Source organism: Corticium candelabrum, chromosome 14 (assembly GCF_963422355.1).
Source record: "Corticium candelabrum chromosome 14, ooCorCand1.1, whole genome shotgun sequence".
Taxonomy (NCBI): Eukaryota; Metazoa; Porifera; class Homoscleromorpha; order Homosclerophorida; family Plakinidae; genus Corticium; species Corticium candelabrum.
In genome coordinates this window covers 4,532,681-4,554,764 of record NC_085098.1, presented here as the reverse complement: position 1 = coordinate 4,554,764, position 22,084 = coordinate 4,532,681, and the positions used below count along the sequence as shown (strand labels likewise).

The 22,084-nt window shown below is 42.9% G+C and overlaps 1 protein-coding gene across 1 annotated transcript in view; it reads left to right on the top strand.

Moving 5' to 3' along the window:
• The window catches only part of LOC134190321 (uncharacterized), a 14,637-nt gene extending 5,894 nt beyond the window's left edge, over nt 1–8,743 (top strand). The window contains exons 12-20 of the mRNA XM_062658774.1: nt 1–157; nt 579–781; nt 837–949; nt 1,697–1,815; nt 1,878–1,962; nt 2,379–2,543; nt 2,818–2,972; nt 3,039–3,218; nt 8,374–8,743. The exon at nt 1–157 is cut by the window's left edge and continues 7 nt beyond it. Coding sequence (XP_062514758.1) covers nt 1–157; nt 579–781; nt 837–949; nt 1,697–1,815; nt 1,878–1,962; nt 2,379–2,543; nt 2,818–2,972; nt 3,039–3,218; nt 8,374–8,592 — 1,396 coding nt within the window. The 3' untranslated portion in view covers nt 8,593–8,743. The remainder of the gene's footprint in view (nt 158–578; nt 782–836; nt 950–1,696; nt 1,816–1,877; nt 1,963–2,378; nt 2,544–2,817; nt 2,973–3,038; nt 3,219–8,373) is intronic.
• The last annotated feature ends 13,341 nt before the right edge of the window (nt 8,744–22,084 follow it).

Sequence of the window (22,084 nt, the reverse complement as noted above, 5' to 3'; positions counted from 1 at the left end):
GTGTCCATCAAAGTGTTTTGCCGATGGACCCGGTTTGAAAGGAGGACATGTGGATACAAGGTACAGCTTTAGCGTGTTTACTTGTGACGAGAACGGAAAGATGCAAATTGCCGGAGGAGCTTCTTTGGTCATTCGAATCGTTCTAGCTGACTCCAAGGTAACAATTAATTAATCAATTAAATAATTTTTAATTTACAGTTGAATCAAAATAGTGTTGCTACGTTTTAGGCTTTAGTTCAAATCAGATATCGAGAGTACTTATAAAATATTTATGAAAATGTGCACAAACATTGCTGTTGCATTTGGTAATGACACGCAGTAGTAATACAAACAAAACGTTTTTCACGAACTTTCCGAGTTGGAAGTATATAATAACTTACTAAATGTTGCAGCTACTCTAATTACTTGTTGACTTGTTTTAAAAAGTAGTGTAAATGCGAGCGGCAATGCTTCTTGCATTTCATACACAACCAAAAGAGTTTGGTCTCAAATCCGATGAAATTGTCGTGGTGCTGACACTATTGCAAACTATAAGTGTATCATTCGGCTCATACTTGATCTTCCTTACCGTTATGCAGGCAAACATCACAGCCACTCCTGGCCAAACAGACAAACGTCTGATGATAACAGATAATGGCGATGGAACGTATTTTGTCGCCTTCGAATTGTCAATGGCTGGAAAACACCAGTTTCACATTTCAATTGGGAAAGAGTCCGTTCACGGAAGTCCTTATGTTATACCTCTGGACAAGTCCGTTGCTCCACTACCACCTATTATCAGGTCACAGCAACAAGCAGAAAATTCTAAGAGTGCTCATATACGTATGTTTTAACAGCGGCACCAGCTATCAGCCTGAAAATTATGCTGATGAAAAAATTCAGTTTGCAAAGAATGAAGGAATCGGTCAAGTTGACATTGCAATTGTTTGTGACACTACTTCAAGCATGGGTAATGTTATTGTTTCGATGCAGCTTAAGGTTAAGCTGTATACTTTGTATTACGTTTTGGATCCAGTGTCTGTTTGTTTCGTTTGTACTTCAAGTTTCGAGTGTGTGTGTGTGTGTGTGTGTGTGTGTGTGCGTGCGTGCGTGCGTGCGTGTGTGTGTGCGTGTGTGTGTGTGTGTGTGTGTGTGTGTGTGTGTGTGTGTGTGTGCGTGTATGTGTGTGTGTGTGTGTGTGTGTGTGTGTGTGTGTGTGTGTGCGTGTGTGTGCGCGCGCGCGCGCGCTGTATGTCTTGTTATGTCTAAGTATGCACCTACTGTCTGTTCCCTATAAGCGTGAACTCGGAAGTGAGTAATGAAGTAGAGGTCACACCAGGTGTGCTCATTAGAGCACTAAGAGCTGCTCCAGTTGGACCATGTTATACCAATTATCTTAAATGGTTCCAGTTGTTGATCCGCTGGTCTTACAAGATAATTGGATAATAGCCATTGCTCCACCCGTTTGTGTTTGATATGCACAAGTATTATCCTTCCGTTAAGTTTGCAGGAAAGGCTTAGATAATTTGATAAACAGAAATGCCAGACCTAGCGGTTTCTAACGATACCGAGATCATCGCGAAAGTCCACTAAACAGCAGAGATATTGATGATTTACGAAGTTCACACTTATGGGGAACAGACAGTAGTGGTCATTTGGGCTTCACGTGGCCGGCGGATTGTATTCACCTAAATAACTTGATTGATGCGTTGAGCAGGGCCCGAAATCAAGACTGCTCAAAAGCTGATACAAGATCTCATAAACACTGTCAATAGTGAAAGCCTTTGCAGGGATTTAAGATTAGCTGTTGTTGCATACAGAGATCATCCACCGGAAGTATCTATAAACATAGTTGGGTAAAAGTCTCTGCATGTATTGGTGTGATCTTCTTTGTTTAGGAGGACACCTACGTGACTAAGGTTTGGCCGTTGACTTCAGATATTACTTCTGTCAGGGAAGCTGTCAACAGTCTTGAAGCCAAAGGTTAGTAAACGCTCAACATGTACAGAAAGTGTCTACAGGTGCAACGATATGCCTTATATGCTAGACTTATATAAAATATGTCTTGCTTTCAATGTTTGCCTCATGTAGGCGCTTGTGTAGATGCTATATATATATATATATATATATATATATATATATATATATATATATATACGGGTCTGCGCAAAGCTATATGACTACTTTATTGTGCTAGATACTTTTAGTGCTAGTAGTATGCATAAGAAATTATTGTTTTCAGTGCTTACGGCAGCAATCTTATTATAAAGACACTTACTGGTTGCCGCATGATGTGATTAACTTAGACAACCGTTTCATTAGATTTATCCTGAGTCACGTGTTGTTGTACATGTTATTCTTGTAGTTGTGAGACTGTTTTCTGAGTTTGTCTTCTACAGGAGGTGGTGACATTCCCGAGGCCGTTGCAGACGCGCTTAAAGAAGTCGTCGATCTCAACTGGGATGAAACTCAGAGGCCTCACGCCGTTCGAATGGCCGTCTTGATAGGAGACTCTCCTCCGCATGGAATGCTGTGTGTGAAAACTGGAGATAATTTCCCGAAAGGTTAGTTCATAATAACTCCAAAACTTGCTACGTACGAACGTTGCTGTAACATATACACGAACTTAATTAACATAAAAACTTAGCATGAAATACAGTACGTCAGAAAATTCTAGTTTTAAACTTTTTAATGCAATGTATATACTACCGCTTTTATTAAACACGCATATTAAACATTTATAAAGTTACTTAAGCATGAAATTGTTGGAAATGTTTTGTAATTAAGTTATAGAAAAAGTTATAGAATCAATTAATTAATTTAATTCTTATTGATTAGGTTGCCCAGCTGGTCACGATTGGCTCATTTTAGCAGAACAATGTCGCTCTAGAAAAATCAACGTCTACACAGTTTTGTGCCGAGATGATTACTTTGCTACACGAGCCTTTAGTGCAATAGCAGAATCATCGGGAGGACAATGCGCTAAAATTCAAGTAAGTCCCCATAAAGAAGACAACATGCAGAAACAGCAAGTACTGTTCGTGTATTTGTTGTTACAGTCTGTAAGCGAAAACTCTGAAATCATAAATTTGATTAAACTGCACGTTCATGTCCAGCTGGACCATCAGCTCACGACCAGTACAGTATCAGACTTTATTATCAAAAATCAATTGGCGGAACGCACGTTTGAACAGCGTCTTGGACGCGTCAAAGAGGAACTGTCTACTTTAGGCTTTAAAGTAAGCGACAGAACTTGAGGTGTATACTCATGAGCATCTGTGTTTAATTGTAGCCGGATATCATTGTTGTGTGTGTGTGTGTGTGTGTGTGTGTGTGTGTGTGTGTGTGTGTGTGTGTGTGTGTGTGTGTGTGTGTGTGTGTGTGTGTGTGTGTGTGTGTGTTGTCTGTAGTAATATATCCGGCGTCAAAATGATACCACCTGCTCCTTCGGGGGTGCTCAACCCCTCGAGTCTGCGAAAATATGGGGAGTGTCAGGCGGTATTATAGAAGCAGAAAAATCGCTTGGCAACCAGTCTATTTGGCAACTTTTTCGCTATCACTTCTCCAATACAAAAACCTATTTTTTTCTCCATTCCAACACGCTGTTCCACTATGATATCCCAGAAATTGGGCAAACCTATTGCAAAACCATGCTGCGCTAGGAGGAAACCATGCTGCGCTAGGATGGTCCAGCTTTTTTCCAAACTGACTATGTGGGGTTTTTGCCACACTCTCTGCAAACGTCTTGTCCCAACTACCACCCAGACGGATTGCTCGAAGCTACCTGACCACGTCGAGACCACGTCGACGAAGTCGGGAATGGCACCGACTACCTAATTGGGTATTTGCGAAAGAGGGAGAGAAACCGTTCGCAACTATGTCCGAACACGTCAAGGTTGCCAAAGAAAAAATGAAATATGTAGACCTATGTATACTAAAGAACAGAGTGATTTCGCAAATATGTCCGACCACGTCGAGGTCGCCAAGGAAAAAATATGTAGAGCTATGTATACCGGAGAACAAAACGATTTTACAGCTATGTCCGATACACCAGAGGTCGAATGTTTACCTAGTGGAGAACAGGCTACTATACCCAACGTTATACCAGAAGTTGTCAAACGTGGCCCTGGTGGAGAGATAGCTAGCTACAGAGGTCTGTGGCCCCAACACCCAGTACACAATACCAGACTCGTTCGCCGATATGGGTCTTCATGCACAGAAGGGACTCGCCGAGTATATAGTCTCTATATAAAAAGGAGAGGTGTCTGTGTGTCTGTCTGTGTGTCCGTACGTACGAGCGTCTCTCGAAGACGGCGAGTCCGATCTCGGCCGAATTTCGCTCGCGCACGCCGAATTCATTCAGGTCGAAAGTCAGACCGCGGTCGTCTTCCTGACTTCTCCCACGACGACGCCGTTTCCCGCCGATCAAGCTCGCTTCCGCTCGCGCGCGAATATCTCCGGAACGGCGCATCGTGTCTCCACCGAATTTAGACTGCTCGTTCCCGACGTCGGACGGTACGCGCCGAGCGTGTCGTTTATTGCGGGCGACGCTGGCAAACGGAAGATATTTTTGCTGATATCCGGGTCTTGAAAAAATTCGCCCACAGTCGTTTGCCAGTCTACGACCGTCGAAGAGCTGCCGTGTTTGATGCACCTGTTCCCCGAAACGCCAGCAACGTCTTCGAAGAGACGACGTTCAGCGGGACTGTCGAAATGACGAGAGTTGGTACGAGTCGTGACTTCGTTAGATACGGAGCTGCCGTGTTTGATGCACCTCTTCCCCGAAACGCCAGCAACGTCTTCGAACAGACGACGTTCAGCGGGACTGTCGAAATGACGAGAGTCAGCATTCGTTATATACGGGGAACGGATTATCCGGGTAAGTATTGCACGTGACTTGCACGTTCCGGGATTCACGTCGAAATTATAGATGCCAGGTTCGATACATCTGTTCTCCGCAACGGGACTGTCGAAATGGCTTCAACGGGATCAATAATCCAATCAACGGGATTTTTTGAAACTGGACACGTGTCGAATAGATGCCAAGTTCGATACACCTGTTCCTCGCAACGGCAGCAACGTCCAAGTCGAAATGGTTTTACCCAATCGTTAATCCAAAAATCAGCGGGCTCTAGAAACGGCAATTGTACGGGATATAACTATGAATGAGAATTCTGTCTGGCTGCTACTAAACGGTAAAAGCACTTACACCACGGCTAATTAGTGACAGTAAACGGTTCTCTATACAAACTGTACGTGACCTGGCTACACCCCCTCTGCCTCTCCAAGCATCAAACACATTTTTAGATACTTTCTGCTATAATCTCTACCTATAAAGGCGACCTGTTTTTCTGTCTGTCTGTCTGTCTGTCTGTCTGTCTGTCTGTCAATGGTATTATATTTAGGCTAAATCAAATTAAGCAAAGCACGATACACTACATTACAATGACAACTAAAAAGCAAAAAACTGAACACTCTGTCTGTCTCCCGGATAACATGGATGGACATCACAAAGTGCATGGCCACCATAGAAGACGCCTAGCCTGACGCGAGGTAAAGATGTGTACAATCCATGATGACAATGTTGATAAAGAGGAGTAGACAATATGGGTAGAGGAAGACATCACAACTGTCTGTCTGTCTGTCTGTCTGTCTGTCATTAATGCTATAATCTCTACTTATAAAGGCGACCTGTCTCTTCTCCACTTCCGTGTTGTATTGGCTCTATGACAAACGTGTGTGTCAACTGCGGCACTATGAAGTGGAAAGGAGAAGCACCTGGCATGTGTTGTCCCCCGGGCGAAGCTGGGCGTTGGAGCTTGTCGTAAAGAATGAGTTCGAGAACAATCTCCTCTCCGACATATCCAAGGTCGACTATCTCGACGAAAACCGAGGGCCAACCCATCTTCGCCAACCCATCTTCGCCCTCTCGTCAAGTTGCCTGTGTTCGTGGACGATATGTACACGTTCGGGTATCTACGTCTAGAGAATACGGTCTCGAGGCAAGCCAAAGTCTTGTGTAAGACGGGAGAAGGCAGCTCCGCACAAAACATCGTGTGTAGGATACGTACAGCCCTTCGAGATCCTCTAGGGTCCGCACGACACATCGGGGTGCCCATTTTACACACGCTGGCACTCGACGAGGAGGCAGACTTCGCCATACGAAATACCATCTTCAAGATCGAGAGGGATACGACCGCGGCTGCTCGTAGTGCGTGGAAAAAATATACAAGAGTGAACCCTACAATGTGTTTGTGGCGAAGATCGATGTCTCCGATGTATCGATGGGCAAACTCCAAGAGGCCTTGCCCCAGATACAACAGAGTCTGCACATCTTTGGCTATGGACACTATAGTATCGACTACATCGAGAATTTCTCCGGAGTTCTCGATTGCAAGGTCTTGGTGGAACACCTACGCAAAGTCCACGGGTTTCAAGTGGCAAAGGAAGAAGGCTGCAACGGATGGGACTTCGACAACCCGACCATCTCGGCCAACACCAATTCGGTAGGGAAACACGTATGCACGTGGATACATAGCTCGATCGATGGATACACGACTCGAACAAAGGTGTACAACAAGATCGTTGCCCAATTCGAAGCGGGAGAAGTGCAGACAAAATTCGGTGTTAAGCTGTGTGAGTACGTGGACTGTTCCAGTTCCTATCTACGCAAGACGTTCCTCCATCCAGACGTCCAAGAACGACGATGTACACGTATCGAGGTCTCGTTGTACGCCTGTCGAGGCAGCAAGCTGTTTAAGGCGACGGCCCAAGATGTCGTAACAGAGGCTCTCGCACTCGTTTCGCCACCAGACCACCCGGGACTATTCGTGGTGCAGCCTAGCCTCCGAAACAGCAGTAGAGAAACCTGGTCGGACACTTGGATTGATGTCTGGTCCTATCCAATAGACCGAGGGGCGAGATCCTCGTCGCATGGTACGCACACACGAAGACCAAAAGAGCAGCAGGCATTCGCGTCGTACCCACAAAGAAGACCGTGGACGACGACAAAGCTTAGGGACGTGCGGTACTGTGGGCCGCGGGTGATTTCGGGTTTCGCCGCTGCCCCATCTTTCGAGTGGACATCCTAGACATCTCCAAGACCGACGATGGTACAGACAGCATAGAGCTAGTACCTCTTCGATGCTACAGCGAAGCCCCCGATACGAAAACTATCCTGGCCCCATCCAAGAAGCTGACACAGCGCCATCCAGATGCAGTCGACCCCAATGTGCTGCTACCGGAGACAAAGTACACGTCTTGTGTATGGCGAGAGAGAAAAGCGAGTAGCATCAGAAAAGAGATATCCATATTCGAAGTACATCTCATCCCGACAGACAGACAGATCTTGATTCTTTGGAAATATGGACGACGTCACCGTCTCCAGAAAATCGAGAACGCGTAGGTATCCGCGAAATGGAGGCAAAAGACTTAGGAGCTACACGAACAGTACATACACGCCCGAGTCGAAAAGGGAAAGAACCATAGTCTTGAATTGGAAATCCTACAGGCCTACGTACAAACCCAAGCAGAATACAGAAAGAAGTTTGAGCAAATATGGTCGACGTTGTCTATGGCTCTACACGATCCTCATACCAAACTATCAAACCTAGTTCCATTGAGGTACGACATCGTGGGCTACGTTTGTTCACAAACAAAGTCGATACGTACGTAGTATGGGCCACCAGGGCTATTCACCAACTCTTGGAAACATACGAGAAGCATATCGAAAACAGCGCTTGGCAGTATTGGCTCTGCGACCAAGAGCTGTCCATCGAGGTACGACCGATATGTACGTTCTACAAAGGCTCCCGAGAGCTCGCGTGGAACCCTATCGTCGTGGTGCAGACTTCAGATCCCACACAAATTGAAGAAGTACAGAGAATGGTCGATGCGGTACAGCGTGCAAACCAATTAGAAAAGGAAACGAACCATACCATGAAACGGCTATCCACACCCAAACACACCACAAAGCAATCGACCTATTGGAGGGGAGTATGCGTGTTCCAAATACTCTACGTCGGTGTTCTGTGGAACACAAAAGCCATCTTGTTCCTGTACCCGATAGACGAGTTGGGCAAGGTCGTAGGCGACGAGATTCCGGTAGTGGGTGGATTCCTCGACAAAGCGGTCGAAGGTGTTGGAGGTATAGAGGCATTAGGTGCTGCGATCGATCCTATTCGATGCCATCTCGTAGACTGTACTACGGAGATATACTGTGTGTGTGTGTGTGTGTGTGTGTGTGTGTGTGTGTGTGTGTGTGTGTGTGTGTGTATGTGTGTGTGTGTGTGTGTGTGTGTGTGTATGTGTGTGCGTGTGTGCGTGCGTGCGTGCGTGCGTGTGTGTACATATGCATATACTGCATATATTTGCAACTTGTTTTGGCATGTAAAGGTTCGACGATTGCAAACAGGACGAGGTAAGGCTACCATTCAAATCAGGTCAGTCTGTGAGAACGACATCTACGAGGCGGTAGAAGACTTCAAATCTTGTGAGCGCTTTGCTAATACCAAACGAGATTTAACTCTGATGGATCACATGGGGAAAAAGCTTTATGCTTTGCGGAAACTTCAAGGAAATCTTCCTTCTGTTGCTGAAACTGACCAAGTCTGACTGATAGAATGACACGCATGCAGTTGTTCTATTGGTGTTTGCTGTTTAGTTGTTAGTTGTTTTTGTTAGCTGAGCTGTGCGGAACTGTCAATTTTGACGTTGAGTTGCTGGATCTTTGATTCTATAATATGCATGAGAACCTCTCAGATAAAGATGTTGTACTTATATCTTATCGTGTTACTGTACCCTGCTAAGTTAAAGCCAACGTCACGTGGTTAGGTTTCTGTCTCGGTTCCTGCTCTATGCCTAACCATCATTATTACTTTTCACAGCCTAAAAGTGGTGACAAAGCACACGATACCCTCCGCTAGACGCCTTGAGTCCCTAAAGCTAGCTGTGTCTTTTTCGCCATCCAAAACGATTCAAAACTACCGCTTTAAATTACTTTTACGGTTACACGCAAAAATCATGCAAACGGGGAATCCCCAGCTCGACGAAATCACATGTTCTCAAAGCGACAGAGGCGGCAAAGTTCCCGGATAATGTAACGGCGTTCCAACTTGTACAGAATGGACAGATAGTGCTTGGTTTCTAGTACATTACTATAGGCCAATCGATTGGACTCCTACTATGAAGCGTTCTACTTCTACGAGACGATGGTTAGCGGCACTATGAGGGACCCCTAAAGGGTTCTAATGAAAAAAGTTTCGTATTTGTCTCTGCAACGCAAGGTACACCGTATTTCTGCTTGCAGTAGGCAGTTTGATGATATATATGCTCTAATAAACTGGAGTGTAGCTGGCCGAGAAGACTATTTCAAACAGCGTTTTCTGGCAAAATCATGGGGTGACAATAAACATTTGCACAGCGGTGTAGGTGATAAAATGGCTAATATATTTTTATAGTTTGAACGAAAGTAGTTTATAGCATCTTAACTCAATTGCTATTTACGCTGCCCTTCATTAAAGCCTAGAAAATTTACACTGTCACAAGTTCTCACAACACAACTCAACATGCACAACATGAAGTCGACTTTACAGGCTCCGCCACTGAGAGAATCTCACAGACCGCAAACTGAAAGACTTAGACCACAAGCTAGAAAAAAAGTAACAAATAAACGAGAAGACCGTAGAACCTGAAACAAAAAAACAGGGAGGTGTAATAAAACATTTGATATTTCCTGGGTCTGTGACCCTTCCGGCCATTTCAATTTTCTATTTTCAAATTTTAATTTTTAATTTTCAAATTTCAATTTTTATATGTAATTTTTTATTTTTTCAATTTTTGGTCAAAGGTTTTCAATTTTTTTCCTGAAAAAAATTAATTTGGCGAGCAAATTTTTACTTTCCATTTTTCGTATTTCATGTTTCGTTTTGATTTTCATTATTCATTTTTCATTTTCATTATATTTTCATGTTTCTAGTTTTGATTATATTTGGTTGAGTTGAATGTCAAAAGAATTGAACGCGGAAAGAACGAAAATGAAAATGAGAAATGAAAATCAAAAATCAAAAACCAAAAATGAAATATAAACAATGAAAAATAAAAATTTGCTCGCCAAATTAATTTTTGTAGCAAAATAATTGAAAACCTTTGACAAAAAATTGAAAAATGAAAAATAAAAAATGAAAATTGAAATTTGAAAATTAAAATTTGAAATTTGAAAATTGAAATGGCCGGAAGGATCACGGACCTTCCTGCTTTCCGTATTCTCTACATAAAAAATGACATCTACCAGTCATGTTGTTTTAGAGTTTATGGCACTCCTCTTGGCATCCGGAAAACAATATGACTTGCGTAGGATGTCATTTTTCTAAAGAATACTGTTCGGGGATGTAAGTACATTCACCTGCGGTCTTCTTGTTTGATGTTCCGGTTTTCTCCTTTCAGGTTCTAGTCTCTTCTCGTTTAAATACTGTTCCGGGATGCAAAATGTTTCGAAGAAATACCAAATTCACTGGTGAATATAGCTACAGGGAATGCAAATTGGGTTCCGGCTTCCGTTGTTCCCGGAACCGAAACTGAAAGCCGGAACCTAATTCGAGAAAACATTAGAAAACGGAAACTGGAGTGGGGCACGGCAGTTTGGACTTACCTCCTCGATAAGTGAAATAAATGTCGATTATCTAGACGATTATCCATGCCCTTGATTATTCTGACTACAGTATTACCGATTACTGTGCAGTGCACGCACTACATATGTGTGTGTGTGTGTGTGTGTGTGTGTGTGTGTGTGTGTGTGTGTGTGTGTGTGTGTGTGTGTGTGTGTGTGTGTGTGTGTGTGTGTGTGTGTGTTTATATATATATATATATTTGTATATAATACAGATAACACAGATAACACATATCCACCATAAGGACGGAAGCACAAAAAGTCATAATAATTAGGCAGATAGTCACTAATCAGTCTTGAATTGTATTGCCATAAAGGAACAGATAACTGTTCGTGAAATTGCCTGGAAGCTTGGCCCAGAGACAAGCCAGATGATAGAAGAGACTTCTTGACAATTGATCTCAACACCTCCAGACTATGTGCAGCCCACACTCCGTATGATTCCACCACAAGAGGGTAAAACAAATAGCCATAACTGGAAACGTTAGCAAGATGGCGTTCATCTTTGTCCACTTCCCCAGCCTCAGCAGCAGCACCAGCTTTTATGGCAGCATTAATAAGGTGAGAGGGAGTGAACGAATTCCTCACGGAAATGTCGAAATAAGCAGCCTTGCCTAGGGAAAAGTCGGGATGGAAAACGTCACCTGGTCTTGTCATAGAATGAGAGGAACAGCGTTGTTCTCGACGTACATTGGAGTTGTCTAACAGCAACCAGTGGAAGATGACGTCACATAAGGCATCATGTCGCTTAATCTGAAGAGGACCACAGCCAAGAGCATGGTCACCAAAAATGTCCAATTCATGACCGCACACACAACGGACTGAGTGTGGGGGTTGGAAAAACCGGAATTCCCAAACGCAAACGCAAAGAAGGCACAAATTCACGCATATATATATATATATATATATATATATATATATATATATATATATATATATACGTAAATTACGTAATGATCGTCTTGCTCTGCAAATACTCCATAGCAGCTTATAAACATATTCGAGAAATGACTATAGCTTACATGGCGTAAACACTGGTCTGAAGTAAATCAATACTACACATGCATGTTGAGATAACGCCGTGCCCTTCCGGTCCACAAACAAGGAGAGTCCTTTTAGCTGTGGACCTCACCAAATTTGTTACGAAAGTAAATGAATTTGTGTGTATGCATGTCTGTGTATGAGTTTATGTATGTATACCATTATCTAGAGCGGAAGTCCAACAAAAATGAACTTACCTTGTATGAGTAGATCTTACCAAGACAAATCGATCGGTATAAGTTACTCCTTTACCTTCGCTTTCGTAAACGAGAACGAGCGATGTTGCTGTGATGTGCAACGCTCACGCGCCTGCTCTGGTCGACTAAGCTCCGCCCACTGCGAACGAATAAATGCATTGACGGATGACTGCTACGGACATATCGAGAATGCCGAATGTGGATGCGAAGATATTATGAACTTGCCGTCAGTGGTTCCTCTCTAAAGTAAAATGGTGTCGGTAGAGCTGTTTTCCCGCCAGACTATGAAGCAGAGTTCCTCAATACCACGCCTTACTTGGAGAACGCGCTTTTGCTTGAGTATTTGTATATCCTTGTTTTTTAATATCCGAAGAGAAACGTTCAGCGCGCCGTCTGGCGTGTGCAACAGAGGATGATCCTATTGTTACATCCGGGATTATAACCTTCTACCAATCAGCGGCAAAAGAAAGTGAGGAGACCGGATGTGAAAATAGGAACATGCTCTGTAGCACACGCCAGACGGCGCGCTGAACGTTTCTCTTCGGATATTAAAAGAACAAGGATAAACAAATACTCAAGCAAAAGCGCGTTCTCTAGGTAAGACGTGGTATTGAGGAATTCTGCTTCAAAGTCTAGCGGGGAAACAGCTCTACCGACACCATTTTACTTTAGAGAGGAACTACTGACGGCAAGAAGGCAGATCTTCATAATATCTTCGCATTTACATTCGGCATTCCCGATATATCCGTAGCAGTCATCCGTAAAGTTAAACGCATTTATTCATTCGCAGTGGGCGGAGCTTAATCGACTAGGAACGTGCTACACACACACACACACACACACACACACACACACACACACACACACACACACACACACACACACACACACACACACACACACACACACACACACACACACACACATACACACAACAAGCAAACACACACACACGCACGCACACACACACACACACACACACACACACACACACACACACACACACACACACACACAACGTCACTTCTGTCACTTGTGCTGAATTCGAAGTGTAGTGTGGGGCATTGATAATATTTAGTTAATTATCTTTAATCACGTCGACGCATTCCTGTGTTTTTAAAGAATTATACATTCTGGCAACAAGCTAATGAATTAATAATGATAATGACAATAAATAGACATTTACAAAATAAATAAATTTACATTAATATTTATAATAAATACACACGTGCCACACACACACACACACACACACACACACACACACACACACACACACACACACACACGCACGCACACACACACACACACACACACACACACGCACGCACGCACACACACACACACACACACACACACACACACACACACACACACACACACACATACACACACACACACACACACACACGCAACAAGCACCTAGATGCAAATATACTGTATACGCTCGTAGCTGTGAAGCGACGGTGTAAACACAGCTTCATTTACTAGAATATGAAATATGAAATATGAAATATGTAATATGTATTTGCGATGCTTGTCTATGGCAACCAGAGACAATGGACAAAGCGCCAATCAACTATGCCCAAAGAGTTTATGAAAGAGTCTACAACCAGAACTGTGTAATTCGATCATGTTTGCCATTGTCCGGTCTAGTCTGAAATTGTTTGCGATCTGCGTTGTACACAGAAGCAAAATTGACAAATAATAACGTACACAGAGCAATTTATACGGGAACCCATTATTTGCAACGCATATCTCGTATGTGATAATCTTTGGTTTTGACTACTAGGCCAACTTCTATTCCAACTGCCGTTGCATATTCAATTATACACGCACATAAGAAAGAGCAATGCAAAGACACTAAAAATAGAATCTATATTCGTGCAACGTGCGCTAGGATACCATGGTTCCGTATCTACCCAGTAGATTTAGCTTGAGCTTGAGTCAACTATCTCTGAATCATGTCTAACGAAAGCTGTTACATACTTGTATAAACAGCTTTAATTAACGCTAATGAAAACACGCTAAATCTTCGACATGCCTAGAAAAGACGTACAGGCCCTAGTGAAGACATGCATGTGCCATGTACTTTTCTCTGAAAAAGTAAATAGATGTAGGGATTATATAAAAAGTAACAGAAACAAGATCTATAGATAATATGAACCAAAGCCAGACATCATTAGTGAATCCTTCCAACCCCCAACCCCCACATTCCTTACATTATACATTTTGGGGGTTGGAAGGATTCACTAATGATGTCTGGATTTGGTTCATATTATCTATAGATCTTGTTTCTGTTACTTTTTGTACAATCCCTACATCCATTTATTTTTCCAGAGAAAAAGTTTTTAAAATTCTAGCATATATATAATATATATACACACACACGAACTTAAATAAGGGCTTTGCCCAATACAAAGTATAGAACGTCAAATTCCAGTTCTAGACAAGTTAATCCAATAGACGACCGCGTTCATTATAGTCAATTAAATAAGCATATTAAACATTTGTGTAACTACATTTAAACATATCAGGTTAATCTAAGTTTTGCAAAGTTGTAAAAATTATATATTAATTAACTTAATCTTTATTTAGGTTGCCCGTGTGGTCATGATTGGCTAATGCGAGCAGACCAATGGCGCGTCAAGAAGATCAACATCTACACAGTTTTGTGCCGAGATGATCGGTTGGCTGCGCAAGCCTTTAGTGCAATAGCACAATCTTCAGGCGGAAAATTTGCTAAAATTCAAGTAAGTCGAGTTCTAATGGTGACAAATAAACGGCAAGCATGTGTATTGTTGTTATAGTATGACAGCGACAACGCCGAAATCATAAATTTAATTAAGCTGCACGTTCAAGAACAATTGGACCAACAGCTCACCAAAGGTACAGTATCAGACGTTATAATTACAAGCACAATGGAGGAACCCACGTTTGAACAGCGTCTTGGACGCGTCATAGATGAACTGTCTTCTCAAGGCTTTACAGTAAGCGACAATTCTTGAAACGTATGCACGTACGTAGATGTGTCTCCTACCTAACTGAATATCATAGGTGTGTGTGTGTGTGTGTGTGTGTGTGTGTGTGTGTGTGTGTGTGTGTGTGTGTGTGTGTGTGGGTGGGTGGGTGGGTGCGTGTGTGTGTGTGTGTGTGTGTGTGTGTGTGTGTGTGTGTGTGTGTGTGTTCGTGCGTGCGTGTGTGTGCGCGCGCGTGTGTGTGTGTGTGTGTGTGTGTGTGTGTGTGTGTGTGTGTGTGTGTGTGTGTGTGTGTGTGTACTGCATAGGTTTGAGTATAAAGGGCCATGACGCCCAATAATTTTCTTTCCTACTGCATGACTCCCAAATGCTGTAATGAATGTGTGTTTAGTCCTCGAAATATTAACTACCCTTACCCGTATAACTGTCTCAACAAATTGTTCTTGTCATTGTAAGGTCCGAAGATTGCAAACCGCGAAAGGCATGGCCACTATTGAAATCAGGTCAGCCGTTGAGGAAGACGTCCACAAGGCGTTAGAAGACTTTACATCATGTGAGCGTCTTGCCAACATCAAACGAGATCTAGTCCTGATGGATCACATGGGAAAAAAGGTTTATGCTTTGCACAAAATTCAAGGAAATCTTCCTTCTGCTGGCGAAAGTTAGTTGCTTGAGCAAATTGGACTGATAGGATAACATGCATGCAATTGTTCTGCTAGTGTTTGCTGAAGTTGTCAGTGGGTAGCTAAAGTGTGTATGTAACATTGGTTGGGTTAGCTGAGCTGTGCGTAACTGTCAATTTTGGCGTTGAGTCGCTGGATATTTTATTCTATTAGAAGAGACTAGCTGAATTTCTCGTTCTTTGCGCAGGCCAATTGAGTGACTATGGCAGTGTTTCCACCCTAGACTAGTTGAGCTTAAGTGCGTTTAAAACTAAACCAGTTCAAGAAAGCGACTGTTTCCACTAGAAAATTGCACATCCGGGATGTGCAAAACAAACCGTCTACTAAAGCTATGAACGCCTTAGTTTGAACTATTGGGCTGGTCTGTCGCAGAGTCAGAGCAACTGTTGGTTGTCACTGATGAGCATCTGCTAGTAGGAAATTGCATGACGATGACCAAGGACACCTTCTTCTCTCTGTCCGTAGCTACAGATTTCTTTCCCTTAGTTAACGATCCTTACATATTTCAAGGCCCAGCAAAATAGTCAATATCATCAAAACGGCCTTGTCAGAAGCCATCTAAACAAGCGCGCTACAGTCACGTGACATTAAACCTAAACTTTACTCAACCTACTACAAAACGAGTTTAAGAAATCAGCTTAGGTTTAGAATATAACTTGTTTAATATAGCGCAGCTGCAAACAGGTCGATCCTTAAACCAGTTTAATTTCAAGAGCTAGCTAGGCAGATTGTTGAAAATCACTTGAGTGGGAGGGGCTAGTCCCACGTGGAGAGTTGAATGAGTAATAGGACGGCAGAGCCACGTGACAGATGGATTGACGGAGAGACCGGCGTTTTGACTGCATGGAGACCGGCACTTGACGAATTGGGGAGAGAGCTGAACGACGGAGAGTTAAGTGAGAGTTGAGAGGAGCTGGTGTCAGAGGAGCGCAGCGCAGAGACGGAGAAAATGCAGGAAGCAGTGAGAACTATAACGAGGACCGTGTAACTAGCGGTGTATATACGTATTCATTCTGTAACAAAGCATTTACGTCTTGAGTTAACCCTAACTTATACACTAAAGGCCTGTCCACACTAGACCAGAATGGATCGCGATCGGATCGCGATTCGATCGCGATCCTGCCGATCGCGATCCGATCGCGATCCGATCGGGATAGCGAGCGTCCACACTGCACTTTGAAAACGATACCTCCGCCTCATTTCGCTATCACGTGACTGATGACCGATGTGTATGTGTGGTTTCTTTGCTTGTAGAAAGCGTTGATACAGCGACGTAAGGTGAGCGAGAACAAAGACGAGTGAGGAGTGTTAGATGTTCCGACTACACGCGTAGCGTACGTGAAGGTAACGCCCACTATTTCTAATTGGATTCAACCGATCGCGATCGGATCGCGATCGAATCCACCTCGCGATGTGGATCGGACGGATCGCGATCGAGTTGCAAGTGTGGACAGCGTTGCGGTCGGATCGCGATCCAGTTGCCAGTGTGGACAGGCCTTAACTAACGTTCGTGTCCACGAAGTCTCAGCAACGACCGCCGCGCCGTTCATCGTCCTAGTTACCTTCTTTATACGTACTATAACGCGACATAGATACAATGACTAATGACCATCACATTCCGAATATCTAGGAGTTTGCTAGTCATGCAGATCAGAGTTTGCAGCTCCACAAACAGAATCAATCTGTTGGGAGTCAAATCATTGATGTGTCTGTCAATCTTTTACCTTCCAATATGTTTCTAGTTGTTTCCTTGACACTCAAGAGGGGTCAGATGTATCCACAGCTGCAGTAGTTTTTGCGCCTATTATGCAGTTGTTGCTGACTACCTACCCAATCACGCATTGTTCCATCCTGCCGTTCTATCTTATCCATCCATCTATCTGCCTGACCATGCCTGTTCTGTCTCTGTTATCTTGCTGCATGTGTACCTACCTCACTTAAATTGGTGTGAAAGCGTTGTTGTGGCCGTGGTGTAGGTTTGCATACATTGTGGTGTGTGTGCATGTGCGTGCGTGTGTGTGTGTGTGTGTGTGTGTGTGTGTGTGTGTGTGTGTGTGTGTGTGTGTGTGTGTGTGTGTGTTTCTGTGTACTCATATATCTAAATATACATTCTACTATAGTTTTCTTAATCGCAACCCCAAAACAACTATCTCAGAGTAACTCAAAAATATTGGCATTACTGCCCAATGCTAGTCTCTCTAAAACCATCTTAGAATTATAAAGCCAAAGTTTAGTGGTTGATGGAGGTATGAAGTAGCTTGGCTAATGGTCAAGTGGTTATTCAGGGCTGATTTCCGTGCAATTGATTTTAGAACATTGATACTGTGACTCACACTGAGACGACCAAAGGCTGAACGTTTCAACCACAACAGGATGGAATATTTCTTCTGTTGCCGTTACAGATGCTTGGTGTAAGTCGTCTTTTGCCTCTTCTCCTGCTTCAGCTGCAAGGCCTGGCTGATTTGAAGCTCTTACGACTAAACAAGGTTGGAAGGAGTTTCTTACAGTGGTGTTGAAATAGGTGGGGCGTCCTTGCTCAAAATCCGGATTGTAGTAGTAGTGTCTCTATTTTTACAGGGGAAACCTTCGGCTAATGTGTCCCGGTCTACTGTTTGAATATGTATTGCATCTTTGTTCTATTCGACAGTTTGCATTGTTGTTTAATAACGTGTGAAAAATTACTTTATCTAGAGCGTTGTGGCGTCTAATACACAGGTTGCCATTGCCACATGTACAACCGAAGATGATCACCATGCAGTGCAATAGGGAATTATTTTGGCTCGGACAGCCTGAGTCTAGGTAAGACATTCTTGTATGATGTTACATGTATAACTAAGTGCCTCCCCTACTGCAGCCATTTTTATGTAATTTTTTTACAACCAGTTAACTTCCAAGGGAGAAATGGCGTTAAAGGCTCCTGAAGTTTTCTCTGGATAAAGCATGCTAGGAGCTAGGCAGCTAAGTTCATGAAATTAACAGTTACACCATTGGAAAGGCCATCACATGCTAAGAGACACTATCATATATGGGTACTTGTGGATGATTTGTCCAAAACACGTCCCAGCCCGGCAATGGTGCAGTACTTGGGCGAATAAACAAAACATTTGGGGAGACATTGTCCTATGTCCTACCGTTATTTTCCACAATATGTACATCCAAAACCTGCTCACAAGACCAATGTTTGAATGCGGAGGATATGGAAAAACTGGTATTCCAAGCCACAACCGCACAGAAACTATGAATTCACGCTGGAGTATGGCAAGGCCAAGATTATAACCCAGCCCCTTCCCCACCCAGCACGAAACGACAAAATTTGGAGCAGTCGAGCGCGATCTCTCAGACTGGAAAGCTCCTTCAACGATGAGCAAAGATTATCATCCAGTAAGCGTTGCAGTTGTATTGGACTAGAAGAAGCATTATCGATGTCAGGGCAGTTGTTGGGTAAAGCGCATGATATGAAGAATATGTTTTGCAGCTGACTCCTCTGGAAATGCAAGCGTTTCGGACGTATATGACAAAGCGTCACCTGCATCAGAATAAGAATACAGTAAGCTGGAAGCTAGCTGGTCGGTGCAGCTGCCTAGAAAAGCCAAAGGTGATGATCTACTTTCATCTTGTAGATCCAGTCCTTTTGATTTGACAGGCAGCGTTGCTTGTATTCGTTCCTTTTGCCTGTCTTTTAGCTATATGTATTTATATGTGACTTATAATGTATAGTGGGCGTGATTATTCGTGCATCTCTGTTCTCAAAAGTTGACAACACCAGATTTAGACTTTCTTTTTCGAGTGCCCAACTCGGTTATCCAAACCCCGATTATTCGATTGAAATTACTGTGCACGTGACACATGGAGTTTACGCAATTTTCGTACAAGTATTACTCCGTAGGTTAGATAGACTCGTGACCAGTCTTGCCACACCTTCTTCTCTCCTGATTTAGATGTTTGAGACCTGCCATACGTGGCTTGAACACCAGTCCGAAGTAAGTCAACACATGCACGTTGAAAGCGCCGTGCCTTTGCAGCCTCAAACGAAGAGAGTTATAGCCATACAGTAACTCATGAGCTGCAGGCTAGGAAGTGAATGTATTGTGTGTAGGTATGTATGCATGCCATGGGTGTATACATGTGTATGATGTGTACAATCTGTGGTTGTATTTCACTTGGCATTTGACCGATGAGCCATGGGGTTCGGTTAACCGAGGATTCAATACATGTATTCGTCCACTCTTGCGGAGGCGTGGATGCCTTTGCTAGCAATAGAGCGCCGTAGCGCACTTGGCTGATCAACTGAAGAGGTGCGAGCTGATCAGGAAGTGCTACATCAATCTTGAGATTTGTGTTTCTTCGATTCACGTTGTCTTCTGTTTAGACTAAGTCTGTGCAGCAAGATTCCATGTAGACAGAATGGCGTTCAAAGGAAAGTTTGACGACTTGCTGAATCATATGGAAAACCAAGTCGACGCTTGTCTTGCCAAGGCGTTGCCGCAGAAGTTTCGTGATATCGTCGAATGTTTGCGAGGGAAGGCACACGTTATCGCTAAAGATTCTATAGGGAGCGCGATCAAGGCAGACGACATCAACAAATTTCGAGATCTGCTGAAAAAAACCACGAAGAAGCTGACGAAGCTGGCCAAAACATCTAAACGAAATCCTGATAACACATTGCTAGACAGCCTGCAAACAAGTTTGGAGGACATGAAGGATTTGCATTTCCGCATGAAAAACCAAGATGGCTCCTCTTTCACTGTCGCACACATGTTTTCAAATTCAGGTGCGAGGAAGTTTTGGTGTGATTCATTTGGAGACAAGGTATGTATATTATACATAGAATAAATATTGTAACGTATACGACATAGTGCACCGGCGTAACGGGGTGTGGAAAATTGGGGCTTCAAATGTTCGAGAAGATCACGCCCTATGGGGAATGCATGGACACGCTACTGCAGTACATTTTGTAGGTACGTTTCTGTTTCACATACACTAGATCTGGGAACATTAATACTCAAAGATCAAGATTATATCTAGCTTTAAGAAAAGAGAATGTATACGTCGCAAACACAATTAAATCGTTGTTTACAGAGTCTTAATTTAAACACTAGCCTGCGGCAATTTCGACTCTACTACACTTTCGCAACAACCCAGTGGCGTGTGTAGTCAGGCAATTGCCTCTTAACTTCCTTCTATATATGGAGTAGCTTTAAATGTAGTTTATCATGACTATATAGTTTTTACCTAGACAGATCTCCGTTTTCCTGTTTGAACACTTGAAAACGAAAGCGGTATGTGTAGAAGCTGGTTGATATCAAATGCACATGTATCAGACCGCTTGTGCGCGTTAGAGGTGTGGATAGAAAAGGGACCTACTGTCTATTCCCCGTAAGTGTGAACTCGGAGGTGAGTAATGAAGTAGAAGTCACACCAGGTGTGCTCATTAGAGCACTAACAGCTACTCCAGTTGGACCATGTTACACTAATTATCCTAAATGGTTCCAGTTGCTGATCCGTTGGTGTTACAAGATAATTGGATAATAACCATTGCTCCACCCGTTTGGCTTTGATGTGCACAAGTAATATTTCTCTGTTTCGTTTGTAGGAAGGGCTTAGATAATTTGATAAACAGAAATGCCAGACCTAGCGGTTTCTAACGATACCGAGATCATCTCGAAATTCCAAAAAACAGCGGAGATATTGATGATTTTCAAAATTTACACTTATGGGAACAGACAGTAAAATAAATTGCAGTCTCATTACAAGACTTGTGGATCAAATTACACAAGCTACTGTACGCAATTAAGGAATATTGACAAGACAACTCCACTTTCTGTATGGTATTCGCTTTGGAAGTACATGCTATTCAATTTTTCAGAATGAGAGACTGCAAATTATTCAGACAAAAACGGAATAATCAATAACAAACTAAAACGAGATACGTACTAACAATAAATTGATAAATATACATAGAATGGTGAAGTACAGTGGGAAACGTGGCTAACAGCATACAAAAAGAAATCTTATCTACTTGACAAAGACTCTGAGCTCGTTATCAAAGCTTTCTTTGGTCAGATTTAAATAGTCAGTATTTTGATCAAATATGACTCATTTATTGCTTAAATGTTGAAATAGGAGTCGCAGGAGGAAAGTTTGTTGCTGCTTCAAAGATGAATGATGCATGCCAGGCATTTGGATTTCCGTTTAAAAGAGTCAAATGCTGTCGTGAAATGGAATGTCAATGCATGGAGTTCAAAAAGAAAGAGTGGGGTTTGAAAAGCAGTTCAGCTGCTGAAGAGATCGAGACATGTCTTACTTGTAAGCATGGAAAAGACAGACACTATGTTTTAGAAAAGTACGCTAGAGTGTTGTTTGTATACTGTTAATACACTTTGTCTTGACGAGTTTCTATCTATCAGGCTTGATAAAGAATCAAAGAGTCGAGATCGTCGATCTACTGGTGGAAGCGTTAAGGACAAGCAGCTGCTAATAGATCTATCAACTCGCTTGAGGCCATTGCAAGTACACCGTTTAGCGCTATATACTCCAAAG